Genomic DNA, 13789 nt, shown 5'->3' with positions numbered 1-13789 from the left:
AAGGCGCAATCAGGTAAACACATTATGCTATTAGCTTTGTGATAACTTATTCATACTAAAAAAAGTATTTCACGTTACCAGGAACAGCACTGACACAAGATGGGGAGTCAGACTGGTCAACCGGTGATTCTTACAAAGATCCCCAGGACACTGAATTAGAGTACCAATGTAAGCAACAAAGGCTCCAATACTAGGAACTAAGTGGTATGACCAAAAGAACACAATGAAGCCTACTTCTAAGTAAACACACAGGGAATCAAGGAAACATTATCTTCTAAGATTTTTTAAATAAGATTTACATCTATTAAAAACCTTGCACGGCAGTAACTTTTTTTCAACCCTACTACAAGCAACAAGAAATAACAAGGTATAAAAATCTGCTCTGGGGATAGGAATCTATTTTTTTACATCCCTGAGTCCAACTTGGTGCCAGGTGTTTACACAGACACCCACCAGGAATCAAACCTGTACGAATGCTGTGCAAGAGAAAGTCCTCTTCCACACATATGACTTGCAGGCTTTGTTTGTGCAACATGTGCTGCAGAGGAAGGTTGCTGATTACACAAGAGGAGATTCGCTAGCAGACACAGACTTCCTCTAAGCTCACTTCTTAAGCAGGGCAGAGCACAAGAAAGAACAGAAGCAAGCCAGGTTCTGTGGGGTCATCACAACAATAATCTACCCTAACTGTTCTATTCTTGTCTTATTTCGCTTTATAAATGTTGTGTGTTGTTTACATAAAAATTGTAACACAACACACACTTTACATCCTGGGAATAAGCACCACTGAACTCAATGGGACTTATTTCTAAATAGACATGTTGGAATATGGCACTGCAAGGCTGCAAACTTATGTACACTTACTCGGGAGGAAGAGCCACTGAATTCTCTAGGACTAAGAACATATGAAAAACTACGCTGGATCACACCAATGGTCCATCTAGTCCATGCTGGCAGAACGGATGCCCACAGGATCCCTCAAATCGGATGAATAAAAGACCTCTGCCTGCCCAAGCTCCTCAGCAATTGGTGTATGCAAGCACGCCACCTCTAGTAAAGGAGAGAGCACATAGCCAGCAAGGCTAGTAGCCAATGATGCCCTCCTCCCTCATGAATCTGTCCAATCTCCTTTTAAAGCCATTCAGAATGGCAGCCATCATCAGTTCCCATGGCAGTGAATTCCATAGCTTAACTATACATTCTGTGAAGAAATATGTCTATTTATCTGTCTTAAGCCTCCCATCAATCAACTTCATGTGATGACCCTGAGTTCCAACACTATGGGAAAGAGAGAAAAATGTCTCCCTCTCCACTTTCCTCACACCATGCATTTTTTTAACCACAGCTATCCATCTCCCCTTACTTGACTTTTTTCTAAGCTAAATGGTCTCAGCTATCGTAGCTACTCCGCACAGGAGGGCTGTTCCAGTCCTTGATCATTTTTGCTGTCTTTCTCTGTACATTTTCCAACTCACTAATGTCCTTTTTCAGGTAAGATAACAGAACACAATTATTTTAAATGTAGTCATACAAAAGATTTGTATAAAAGGAGTATGATCTTGACAGTTCTATTTTCTATTCCTTTCATTTTCATGGTTTAGAAATGGGCTAAAATTAATTAAGGTGCCAATAAAATAATACTTGGATGAGCAAATTAGCCCTCAAAATAGTTAATATCACCATACATCCAGCTCCAGCTCCTTTAATGTTTATGCTAGTCTATTAAGAATGCAATTACGTACATGATTTTACCTTGAAAGTTTTGCAGTTCTGAACTCTATGTATTTTAACTGATTTGGATTTTAGTTTTTAGTTTTCTTCAGGCTATGTTTACTTCATCTTCCTTGTAATAAAATGATTTGAAATGAAAGTTTAAAAAGTAGTTAAAAATGAGGAATCAACTTTCTGCTTTTGCTAGAAACTTCTATCGTGCACAGATAAATTCCCTTAGCTCTGTAATTTAAATAGAAGCTAGATATATTGAAAAATTGAGCATGTTTGAGAATTTGTTAAAGGTATCATTTTCTTTGGAATATGAAGTATAGCATGCTTTTGATTAAAATATGCAGAGTAACTGCATCTCAATAACCTGATATAATCCACTTAAAAAGAGCAAGGAGGACAGGATACTAATTTTAATGTATTACAGAAATTATACTGTTATTTTGTTCAGGAATTATTGGTTTAAATGAAAACATACCAAGTCATCCTGTTCTGATCGTTTGGACTTCTCTTCTTTCAGTTGTTTTTCTAAAGTTGCTATTTCATTCTTGAGTGCAGTGTTTGAATTGCTCAGTTCTTCATATGCCATCTAAAATAATCAAGTTTTGAAAGATTATTTTTGGCTTTTCAGAACTATAAAAGTATTCTAAAAGAGTAGTAGTTACACAACACTTTTAACTGTAATTATCTGACACAATACATTAGGAGCCATTCCATAGATTGTGGCTTCATATTATCCATTTTAAATTATTTGCATATCAAGACTTCATATTATATGGCCTAAAATCCAGTGTCTATGATAAGTACATCCAAAATTAAATTTTGCAATCTTAAGGAAATGCAAATTGAACAATGCATAACATGCTTCATTTTGATAACTGATTTTACTTCTACTACCAGGCTGAAATAGAAGGGACTATTATTACAAGCGTATATCCCACATTTGTCTGGCGAAAGTGTAGGCTGACCATTGTCAAAGTGTAAGAGCTCTGTCTGAGGTAGACAAGCTTTCTCTTTGCATGCCTTACTCTAAGATGTCCTTTGTCAGGACAATGTATGGTGGCCGTTGGGACTGCCTGCACTTCCAGTGCTTTGCCAAAACAGCAAATACTGTTTACAGTTGAATGACTTCAAAAGAGTATTTGCTACTGTCATATCCCATCCGTGACAACCCAAGTGTTCCTCAGAGTGAGGCAAGGGGCACATACTCGACATTCCCACTGATCACTTTTTTGCTGTAGAAATTGTCATAAAAACAAAGAATAACACCCCATAAGTACCAGCAGCAAGTGCTGCTGCAGCCAGCTAATGAAATATGATTGTGGCAGGCAACCATCCAAGAGGTACATGGTGGGCACACAATCCACTGACCTTCCAGATTCACTGCCTGAACCATTTGATTTATAGGAGGGCCAGCCCTAACTCGTGCATCCAAGGACCTTAACAATGAGCAGTGAGTTTAGTAAATGTTTAGATCATAAAAAATAAAACACACATATCTAGGGTTGCAATGCAATGCCCACTGATTTGGTAATAAATGCTCCCTGTCCTTGAACATAGTGAAACTTCTGAACAAACATGCATAGCATCAGGCTATAAAGTACAAACTATTTCATACAGGAAAATATTACACAAGTACTTTTCCATTCAGATTTTACCTTGATGTCTGATGTAGTGGTTGACCCTTGCAGAAGGCTGGCATCTTTCAGGGAATTTTCTAATTCCTCATACTAAAATGAAAATGTCATAACATGATCAAAATTAGAAAAAGAAGTAAGAAAACTGATGGCTACCCTTGTTCCACTACCAAAAATACCTGACATTTTAGGTTTTTTAACAGGTTGAGACTCAGGCTAAACAGACTGCTCCAATCATTAGTAGATTAGCACAGAATGTCATTTCCTAACTGTATAGCTAACATTGCATTTCTAGCAGCAGAAATCCCAATGGATTGCAAGCAGTTGTTCTCAATCAGAAGCACTCCTCAGTATCAAGTTTCAACCCAATATCTGCACATTATTGGAACTGGTATACAGACACCAGGTTGAAATTTGATATTCAAGAATGCCTCAGAAAACAACCAACTGTTTGAAACAAGTTGGATTTCATAATCTATAAGTGCAATTTGAAAGTTTGTTTTCCTTCTCATGCAAGGAACAGTGTGTTAGGTATAAGCAGAAACTTTAGAAATGCACAGGTATTTCAGTGCAGAGCTTATACGTTTGTGTTAAATGTATAAGAATGAGGGCCCACTCCGTTCATGAAAGATTACACTTCTTTAGGACCCTTTACTCTCAGACCTCAATAATACACACCAATGTCACTGATTTCTTCTCATCTGAATCCAGCTCTAAGACACAAATGAGTGCCAAGCAGTCTCCCATCTTGATTTATTAGCAACTAGTTGTGAAGTGGGGCCACTGAACTGACCTCTGAAACATAATCTAGCATATGCTGGTTTCATAAAGAGGTGAAAAAGTTAATGCCCTAAAAAAATGTAACTACTTTGATAAAGGTCTAAGGACCAAATTAAACCTAAGTCTGGAAGACCATGATCAAATCTACTTTTTTAAAGAAGATAATCTGTATGCTTCCCCCAGGGCAAAAAATAGTGTCAGAGGCAGATTTTAAGGTTAAAAAAATGGCATGAGTGAAGGGTACTATCTAACCTGCTTCCATCACAGGAACTTTCCAATCCAAATTCCACTGTCCTTTTTTTTTTTTTTAAACAAAAAACTTTTAGATTACCTGAAACAGCTTCACCTGGTTGCAATATAGAGTTAAAAACCACATCATTCATCAAATTTCGAATATAGTTATGTCGATTACAAGTAGTAATCCTTATCATTTAAAGTCACAAGCATGTGTCATTATTTATGAAATGTTTACAGAAAACTAGATTCTTAGTCTTGCAGTATAAACATCTGTTAGTAAGTATAACCTATTAAATATATTAATACTTTTTGAAAATGTCCTAATACATTTCTATTCCTTTTCCTATGCAGAAAAAAAATCATAGTAGAATGAAATCCCTCCAAAATTTATGCGACTTACTTCCTACAGGTCTACAGTATTTAGTTATACATTCATCCCAAAACAAGCCCTACTGAATACAATAGGATTTTCTTCTTTGTAAATATACAAGGAATTAACTGAACAAATACTATGCACAGCCAATCTGAATAGATGGTTAAAATAATTTGAAAAATTATTATGGAATGTTATATTCTACTACTTTAAAAACTTTAGTAAGATCACTAAAATACATGCTGAGAATTTAAGCATATAATTATAATTACCTCTTTTTTGCAGATACTGAATTTTTCCAGTACTTTACATTTGTCTTCAACTAGTTCAGCAACTTTACCAGCAAGCTGTTTCTCTCTTCCTAAAAAGAGGAAACGCTATATGTGGTAATCTTTAACAAAGAAAAAATGGTTTCAACTCAAATCTTCATCTATGTTCAACACACAAAAGCCAAACTTACCTACATAAAGTCTACTTCTAACCTGCAAAAGAAGAGCAAACATTGCAGTTTGTTTGCAGCAGTAGATGGAACTAAAGCTCAGAGCATAATTAAGTATAAGTACAGCAGATTCCCAGGGCCATGGGAAATAAAACATCAGTACCCTCTTGATTCAGTTAAGAGATCAAAAACACCTTTCAAGATCATGTATCTACTTCCCACAAATCCTCCTTTTAATCATAATTAAGGGAAGTATCCACAGCCATTAACCACAGTTAAAGTTAACCAAGTTCACCAAAGTCACCATGATTCTTAATGGATTTTGGAGATTGTTACTAATTCTGCTTGAGCAAGGAACCTGGTTATCCTCGATCATACTGATTGCTATTATAGCCATATTGCATAGGTGAGGTTACAACAGATTGTGCTGGGGGTGGAGCATCCTACAATCTTCTCAGTACTTATGTCTGCCATCTACTCTGATTAAACACCTTGCAAATGGACATTAAACAATTCTTGCATACAAGTTTTCCCATTCATTCCTCACTACACTCCCTGCAACTCTTCCACATAGGCTTTCATTCCTGTCCCTGCTTGCACACCGGAGCTTGTTCTTGCTTTCCAGCTGTTTTTGTCACTTTCACTATCATTTCCACTAAAACTCCTAATGTATAGTGTCAGACAGATATGGACAAAATAATTTTCCAGCAATGGTAATTTGAAAGGCATAACAAAATAAAAAAATGTGTTCCCAATGAAAGCAGAAATATAGCATTTTGTCATAGTCACTGAAAGAGGACTGGAAGACTATTGTCTTAAATATACCCTGAATAGATAAAGTAACTTAAAGCACAAAAATGTAGCCACAAAAATAAAGGCACTCTAAGCATAATAAAAACAGAAATATTATTAGTTATATTGTCTTCTTGGCAAAACACACACACAGTCTCAAGTCTGCACAATTCTTCAAGCTACATGTTTAAAGGATGAGGGGGAAGGAAGGGGAAAGAGACTGCTGCATTGGGTAATCAACACTTTAACGCAGAGATAAAAAACGTTAGTTGGACAAGGAAGTGAGAGAGTTACATAATTAGAAGTTTAAGAAGTAAGAATAAGCTTGTAATTTTAAAAACTAATTTTGAAAATGTAACCTCAGCTGCCTTGGTAGCTTTAAATCAAAAGCAATTTATTAATATTAAAGTAAACAGAAACTGATAATGTGTCAAATGCAATAAACACTGTAGAGGGTTTTTCTCAATTTAATTTCTCACATATTTCAGATAAAAATTGAAATATTAAATAGCCAAAACACAAACAAGCTATCAGACTTCCTTTTTTTTTAGATTGACAAGACTAACCCAGCAATATTTTTTGGGGGGTGAAATTCTATAACCTAAGCCCCACCACACTGAATTAAGATGTATGTTCAAACAAATAACAATGGCTACACAATTCCACTGTAGCCAGCAGTCTGGCACTAACATTTTGAAAGTGTCATACTCACTGACTGATAGCTCCTGCATATTAGTAGTAGAACAGTAAAAATGGCAACAACAGCACCACAAATCGCAACTTCCCATGGAAAGCCGTAAAGATCTGGACCAGGTCTCATATTTTCAGGCAACGAGGCGACAACCTTTAAGATAGAAAAACAGCAAGTGTTTCCTCCCAATATCTGAAAGGAGCCTTTCTGTGCCTTTGATCATGTGAACTCAAAATTATTTCAGAAAATGACTGTTTACATAAGTCAATCAAAAAATAAATACTTTAGAAAAGCTGAAGAGAGAAAAGGGATGATTATCTTATGATAAATGTATAAATACTGAGTACTACCTATCAGCAAAGCAAACTCCACTATTTTAGTGATTCACCCACAGAGTCTCATATAAGTAGTTTTTTAGATGTAACAGTAATAAGAAGCCCCATATTTGGTTTGGAAATTAACTGGTACTGTTCAACAAAAGTGTAATTATCTTGCCATTAAACATACTCCTAAACAAAGCAGGAAGTTATTAATCTAATGTCTGTTTGCACCACAGTAAGTCCCATTATTTTTAATGAGACTTGCTTCCAAGTAAGTGTGTAAAAGATTGTGGCCCTGAACTGCAATCCTAAACCAACATATTGGTAAATAAATCCTACTAAAACTCCCAGCATTCCTGGCCAGTGGTGATGCTGGCTGGAGCTGAAGGGAGTTAAAGTCCAAAACATTTGGAAAGCTGCAGGTTGGGGAAGGCTGACCCAGTTCACATTTGAAACCTAATCAAATGGACAACTTTCCGTACACTCATTTTGTTCCTTTGGCTGCCCATGAATAATTTCCACAACTTCATTCCAGCTCAACCAGTCAATTTCAGAGGCTTCACAACCACAAGATATGAAATAGATTCCATACTGTATTTCTCTCATGCCAGCAATAGCTTATACATTTTCCTTCTCAACTAGTAAGATGCTCCTTTAAGGCCTACTCCAATGCAACTGTCGACAATTGCAGCCTTTATCAAAGGGTTAGGCAACGTCTGGTGCTCCAGATGTTGCTGTACTGCAACTTCCATTAGCCTTAGCCAACACAGCCAATGGTGAACAATGCTGGGGGTTGCAGCATAACAACCTGTAAAGGCCCCCAAATTTCCCACTTGTTTCATTTCCACACACTACAGTACTATAAAGACTCAGGAATGAACACCAATTAGCAGAAGGTAGATTTACTGAAAAGTCTCTGGATGACTTGTAGCAGACTGGCAAGGTTTGCTGACTCCCAATTGTTTGAACAGCGGCAACAAAGCAACTATGCTCCTTTACCCTAAATCACACTACTGACAGAAAGACAGGTTGGTCTTCTGTCCAGAAGATGATTTTTATGTAAAAGGACTAAGAGTTTTATTCAGTTCTGGTAGTCAAAACAAATTCCTGTGCTCAGGATTCTTCAATTCTAGGTGTATGTCTTCAACACAAGGCTGCAGCTAGTGGATCTGATGTTTCTCTGAAAAACAAGGCCTGAAGTCTATCTCCATATACACAATTTTTCATATAATTTTTCTTTCAGATAATTTTGGTGTGACATCTAGTCTTATAAATGTTCTCTAAATGCTCCTTTAACTCACAATTCCCACAAAAATATTCAAGAAAAAAAATGAGTCAAGACACAATGAGTTGGCATCAACACTTCTGAAGGACAATTACATGACTGAGCAGCACATCCAAATGCAAAAAAACTAACTGAACTAAAAATTAAGAAATAAACTGTGGATTTATAATTTACAAAACCATTGTTGCATGAACATCCAACCTGAGCAAGTGGATGCACACATACATATTTTGATTTCACAGACTTATCCGGGTAATTTTTACATTAATGATAATTACTACAGCACTCATCTCTGGGCAAGGACACTGCAAATCCTATTCATTCGTACTTGCAACACAGAAAGTTAACGTGAGACATAAAGTTGGCCATTTGGGATCCAAGTCTTCATCTTCTAAAAATGGCATAGAACTGCAGTGATGGAAAAAGCTTATCTTAAATAGAGGGCTATCTAACCCTGGCAGGAAAAATGGGATGGGAATCCTACTCACTTTAGCAAGAGCCAACATGATGCAGTGCTAGACTGGAACTCGGTAGATCTGGTTCTAGTCCCCATTTGGCCATGATGCTCACGAGCTGGCTTTGGGCCAGTCACTGACTTTCAGCTTAAGCTACCTCACAGTTGGTGTGAGGATAAAATGGAGAGGATCATGTAAGCTACCTTGCCTTCTTTGCAAGAGGAGAAGACAGGATACAAATGCAAATCAATAAAATCTGTAGCAGCGCCACCAGAGTGCTTATGCTCTTGGAACACTGCATCACAAGCAGCAAAGTATTTCAATATTGCCTTGGAAATATGCTACAGATTTAATCAGTACTTTGAAACGAACTGTAATACTTGGATCAGGTGAAGCGACACGTATGTGCCGTTGTGTACATGCTGAGTTCAACACCCTCAACAGCTGAGCTACCCGCAGTAGCCAGCTCCACACAGGAAGCTGGGACAATGCGATACCCCATCCACATCAAGAGATAAAACCTGTGGGCATGCTCAGGCACCTCTGTTTTGGAAATTAAGCTACGAGAAGGAAAGGGAGCCAAAGTCAGGCAAGGGCCGGTCGCTCCACGCCCACACCGCCCCCACCCCGGGTGGCCCTTTCCATCCTTCCCCGCACTCACACTCCGAGCGCTCTCCAAAGCTAGCCCGCAGTACCGCTGAGCGCCCTCCCTCCAACCCAATCCGAATCCTCCGGCGACGGCCTCTACGGCGTCCTCCGGGCTGCCCCCAGCAACGACTCCATTGCCGGCAGCAGCCATCTTACTGCAGCAACTGCAACTCAGTTCACGGAGGAGGAGGAGAGAAGCGGCAGGCGGCAGCCGGCAGCCCCGCCCACACCTTCTTTTCCTGCCTAACGAGCGGAGCATACCATTAACGATCAAGGAGAGGGGGGACTGGGGGAAACCGTGGCTGTGGGAGGGGAAAGGACAAAAGAGAAAGTACAGTTGTTGGGACCCGAGCAGCACCATCAGCAAATAAACGAATATAGGAGGTGTGGAAGAGACGGCGATACTGTAGGAGAGCCACAGTGCTTGGGAAGAAGGGCTGCACGTATGCTTTTCAGTGGTTCTACTGCACGGCAATTAATAACTGTCACACCGCCGTGTTGTTCTCTTGACGTATTCACCTACGTATGCGCCAAACACAATCCTTGCCTCAAGGAGGCTGCAAAACAACCACCTGACTGACTGGCAAGCCAAGTGGAACATTCAGAATTGCAGCTGCGCTCTGTACATGTTCATATTGTCCTGATCGAGAGTTAAGATGCTCCTGTCCCTATTAACTGCTTTCCCTGCATTGTTTTCGGGGAATACTTACCCATGTCGTTAGTGTGTATTGTTTGCTTCCTGCCCACCCCAAGCATCCATCATGGCCTGTAGAAATCAAATTTCTTGCACGGGAATGAAAAGCATGGTCACAAACAACACTAAAGTACATAATGACTGCCTGAGAATGTTCACACACTGCAGCTGCAAAGGTATATTTTTAACTATTGATAACTTTGCAAGGCAATCAATGCTTTTCTAGTATATCTCTAGAAACAGGTAACAGATGATGGGAGTTGCAGGCCCAAACATCTTCAGGCTCTCATTTTGCCCACTCCTTTCAAAGGCATTGGCATTAAATGAGTAAACAAGTACATGGAACAAGCCTATGAAATAAGAGATTTCAAGAACATTTCATAGCTGAAGGAGTACACTTCATAAAGTGAGCCTTGGATTAGAAGAGGGCTGGCATGTTCTTTCTTTAATTTGTCAAAGCTTGGAAGGTCTGGACTGTTATGTCTAGAGGAGGGTAAACAGCTCTCCAATCTGAAGAAGGGGCTTCTGCCCAAGGTAGCAACCCCATGCTACAAACAAGCCCAGCAAGACTACAGGTTGAAGCTGAGCCTTCTTGGAAACCCTCTGACAACTAAGAAGCTGATCAGATCTGACTCATCCAGAGGGCACACTGCTGCTGCTCACAAAAGGAGACTATATCCTGGCCTGCTCCCCAGGTACACCCCACAGTGGCATTTGAATCCAATGAACTCTCTCATACTCCAAAAAACTTGTGTACCAGATGTTTTCAAAGAACCCTACACTATACTTCTCTACAGCATGTCATTTTTCTTTTTCCACCTTTTTTTCCAGGCATTGTAGAAGCCATCACATGTACTATGCCTGTGCATCCAACCCCACCACACCAACAGAGAAGCCAGTGATCAGCACAAATACACCTTTAAATTACCCTCTGGTTCAGAGATGGACCCATTATCAGAGGCTGTGACCATTGAAGGAAGACTGCCCTGGCTCCATTGGTCACATGCAATGTGTGTCTAAGCCTGCCTTGCTCTGTCACTGGACACTCATTCTTTTATTCTGGATCCCTAGAACTGTCACTTTTCTTCTCCAGGAAGTACTTGACTGCCATGTGCCCATTTTGTTGCCTATCAAACTAATGCAGGCACCTGAATTTCCCAGGACTTAAATATGCTGCTAAACTGCTATTACTTTAGCTTGCAACATTCCTTCATAAATGATTTGACCTATGGCTGAAGCTTTAACTTTAAGCAAGAAGTATGTTCTATTGAATTCAGTTCTAAGCACACACAGAAACATTCTGCACATGTTAGGACTCACAAGAAAAAATCTCAACAGATGGGGACAGGAACCAAAAATATAACTCCTTACTACAAGATAAGAAGATCAGCAGGGAAATTATAACATTAAACATTCTGGCTCTGAGGGGAAAATGTTGGAAATTTTATTTCTACATAGTGTCATTTAGGGATCTGCTAAACACTCCTCTGATGTGTGCAAGTAAGTTTTATCTGCTTGACAATAGTTATAATTTTGCAATAGTTCTTTTAAAATACACCTTATTTATTACACTTCTATCCCACCCAATAGCCAATGTTCACTTTTTTATATTTATGAAGTCAGTATAAAAACTCATTTGAAACATATAGCTCTGGTTTTCTGACTTCTAACCAATTATTAATCACGATCTTCAGTGCAAGTTGTGCAACAATGTGATAGCAGCAGCCAAGCATAATAATAGGATTAATAGGTTTATGACAGTGCATGCAACTTGTATAACAAGTCCTTGCACTGTCATGTGTCCCAGTAGAAAATTACACTTGAGCTTTGGCTTTATTACTTTGTAATTCACAACAGTTCTTTTCTAAATACATTGAGGCTATATATCTATGCCACACTAAATGTCTCATTATGTGGTTGTATATTTTCCTAAACGTTGTTGCCTGCTATGCTTTATGCTGTTTTTGTGCAAGTTGACCCCTGTGCTTTTTCTCTATTGCTGGAAACTTTAAGCCTTTGACTCCTGCTGTTTTCTGGTGTTAAAGGAAATCTTTCTTTGCTGCACAGAAGTACCACACAAAGAGTGCCCCCCCCCCCCATAAGCAGAAAGGAAGTCGAAAGTGGGGCGAGAATGCTGTCAGACAAACCCTCTCTTTCATGGCTCCATGTCCTCCAAGCATAGTAAAATTAGCTAGCTATATCTTCATTCATTTAGTGCAAGTGGGATAAACACTTTCCTTGCTTTCTTTGCAATAGTGTCATTGTTACTATAGTGGCACAAACCTTTCCTTGAGCAGTAATTGCTACATGTGGAGGAAAAGAAGAGGATTTAATTGCCCTTGGCAGTTCAGTGAATCCTATTGATTTCTACAGTATTTACTTCTACTAATGTATATAGGAATGGATTTAACTATTCCTGATATCACTGCAGATCTTTTAGACTACAATTCTAAGCACACTTGTCCTGGAATTATTCCCAGTGCAGTCAATATGGCTTAATTTCAGAAAAGCCATGCGCAGAATTATGCAGTAAGTAGCTAGAAAGTTTCTTTCATTAGTATTTGAGTGCCTGTAAGGCTTGTTCAGTCAAATATATGAAACTGAGGTCAGAGGATACTGGACACACGATCCTGCTACAGATCTCCCTTTCAAAGTCAAGTGCTGTTAAGAAGCAAAATGGGGCCCAGGTTCTTCTTTATATTTAGAGAGAAAAGCATATCCTCTATTGTTATGATCTCCTAATACTTGGGATAATGTTCTCTGTAGCACGTGTTGTTCTCATTAGGTTGAGTACAGGGGCAGAAATGATGAAGACAGGAGAAAACAGCAAACTCTTAAGCCATGAAGAGAAAGTGATAAAGCTAAATAGCCTGTGAAATGGTAGCAAAGAAGAAAAGGTACATATCCTGCTCTAGAAAATTATTTTTATGCCTGGGAGTTTTTAATAGAAATAATATGGAGAGAATTTTATATAATTAACTCTTAATACAATTTCTCCTTTAGATACTTATATTCAGTTAGTATATATTACTCATCCCTCAATGTGTAAACATTTCATTCCTTTCTCAGCCTCCAGCCCTTGCACATGATACCATGCAAAACAGCAAAAGAAAAACTAGAAACAAATGAAAAAAAATAAATAAAAGCAGTCCAAAGCACAGTTCAGTGTCTATGTGGCAGTTCAGCAGTTTGTAGATATCAAATTCCCTCTTTCACTGTAGTTTACTTTTAGAAACACTTACCTCTTCCTCTGTTTTCTCCATTGGTTGCCAAGAACCACAATCCTATAAACAAAAGCTTTAAAAACATTTATAAAAAGCATCAAATTATTCTGTTAATTAGATCCTGAACCGGATGGTAAGAGCTTCTGTAGGGTATGCATCCAAATGGAAAAGTGATCCTGTTTTGACATTTATATATTTAAAGGAACCGGGGTGCAAAAGGGAGGTTAATGACAAGCGACTTTCTTAATGTTCAGTCTTCCCATAACCTCTCCTTTGTGAAGAATTCGTTTAATAACTTACAGAAAGTATTTTAAAATGTATCGCTATGCAGAGGTTTAGTTAACATTGGGTTTGTTTGTTCAACCAACAGTTAAAGTAAAATAGGTAAATTCCTTGACTCACTCGAAAAATTATCAGAGGAACAGGCTGCAACAAGCTGCTATGGAATGATAATACATATGTCCTACTCCCAGGGCAATGCTAGTGTTTTTT

The 13789-nt window shown here is 38.6% G+C and overlaps 1 protein-coding gene across 6 annotated transcripts in view; it reads right to left on the bottom strand.

Annotated features, from left to right (window-relative positions):
- The window catches only part of MIA2 (MIA SH3 domain ER export factor 2), a 38797-nt gene extending 25280 nt beyond the window's left edge, over positions 1 to 13517 (bottom strand). For 2 of the 6 annotated variants that reach the window (XM_044435978.1, XM_044435977.1), the window contains exons 1-6: positions 9393 to 9566; positions 6693 to 6824; positions 5210 to 5231; positions 5022 to 5110; positions 3381 to 3452; positions 2201 to 2311 (exon numbers count right to left, since the gene is read on the bottom strand). In XM_044435978.1, coding sequence (XP_044291913.1) covers positions 2201 to 2311; positions 3381 to 3452; positions 5022 to 5110; positions 5210 to 5231; positions 6693 to 6824; positions 9393 to 9530 — 564 coding nt within the window. In that variant the 5' untranslated portion in view covers positions 9531 to 9566. Of the gene's footprint in view, positions 1 to 2200; positions 2312 to 3380; positions 3453 to 5021; positions 5111 to 5209; positions 5232 to 6692; positions 6825 to 8764; positions 9327 to 9392; positions 9567 to 13315 lie in introns of those variants that run through there. The other 4 variants (XM_044435976.1, XM_044435979.1, XM_044435980.1 and 1 more) reach the window with 3 other exon arrangements.
- Between the last annotated feature and the right edge of the window lie 272 nt (positions 13518 to 13789).

This window comes from Varanus komodoensis, unplaced genomic scaffold (assembly GCF_004798865.1).
Source record: "Varanus komodoensis strain SLA01 unplaced genomic scaffold, ASM479886v1 scaffold3, whole genome shotgun sequence".
NCBI lineage: Eukaryota > Metazoa > Chordata > Lepidosauria > Squamata > Varanidae > Varanus > Varanus komodoensis.
The sequence above is the reverse complement of the archived record's forward strand: the minus strand, read 5'-3'. Positions and strand labels throughout refer to the sequence as shown.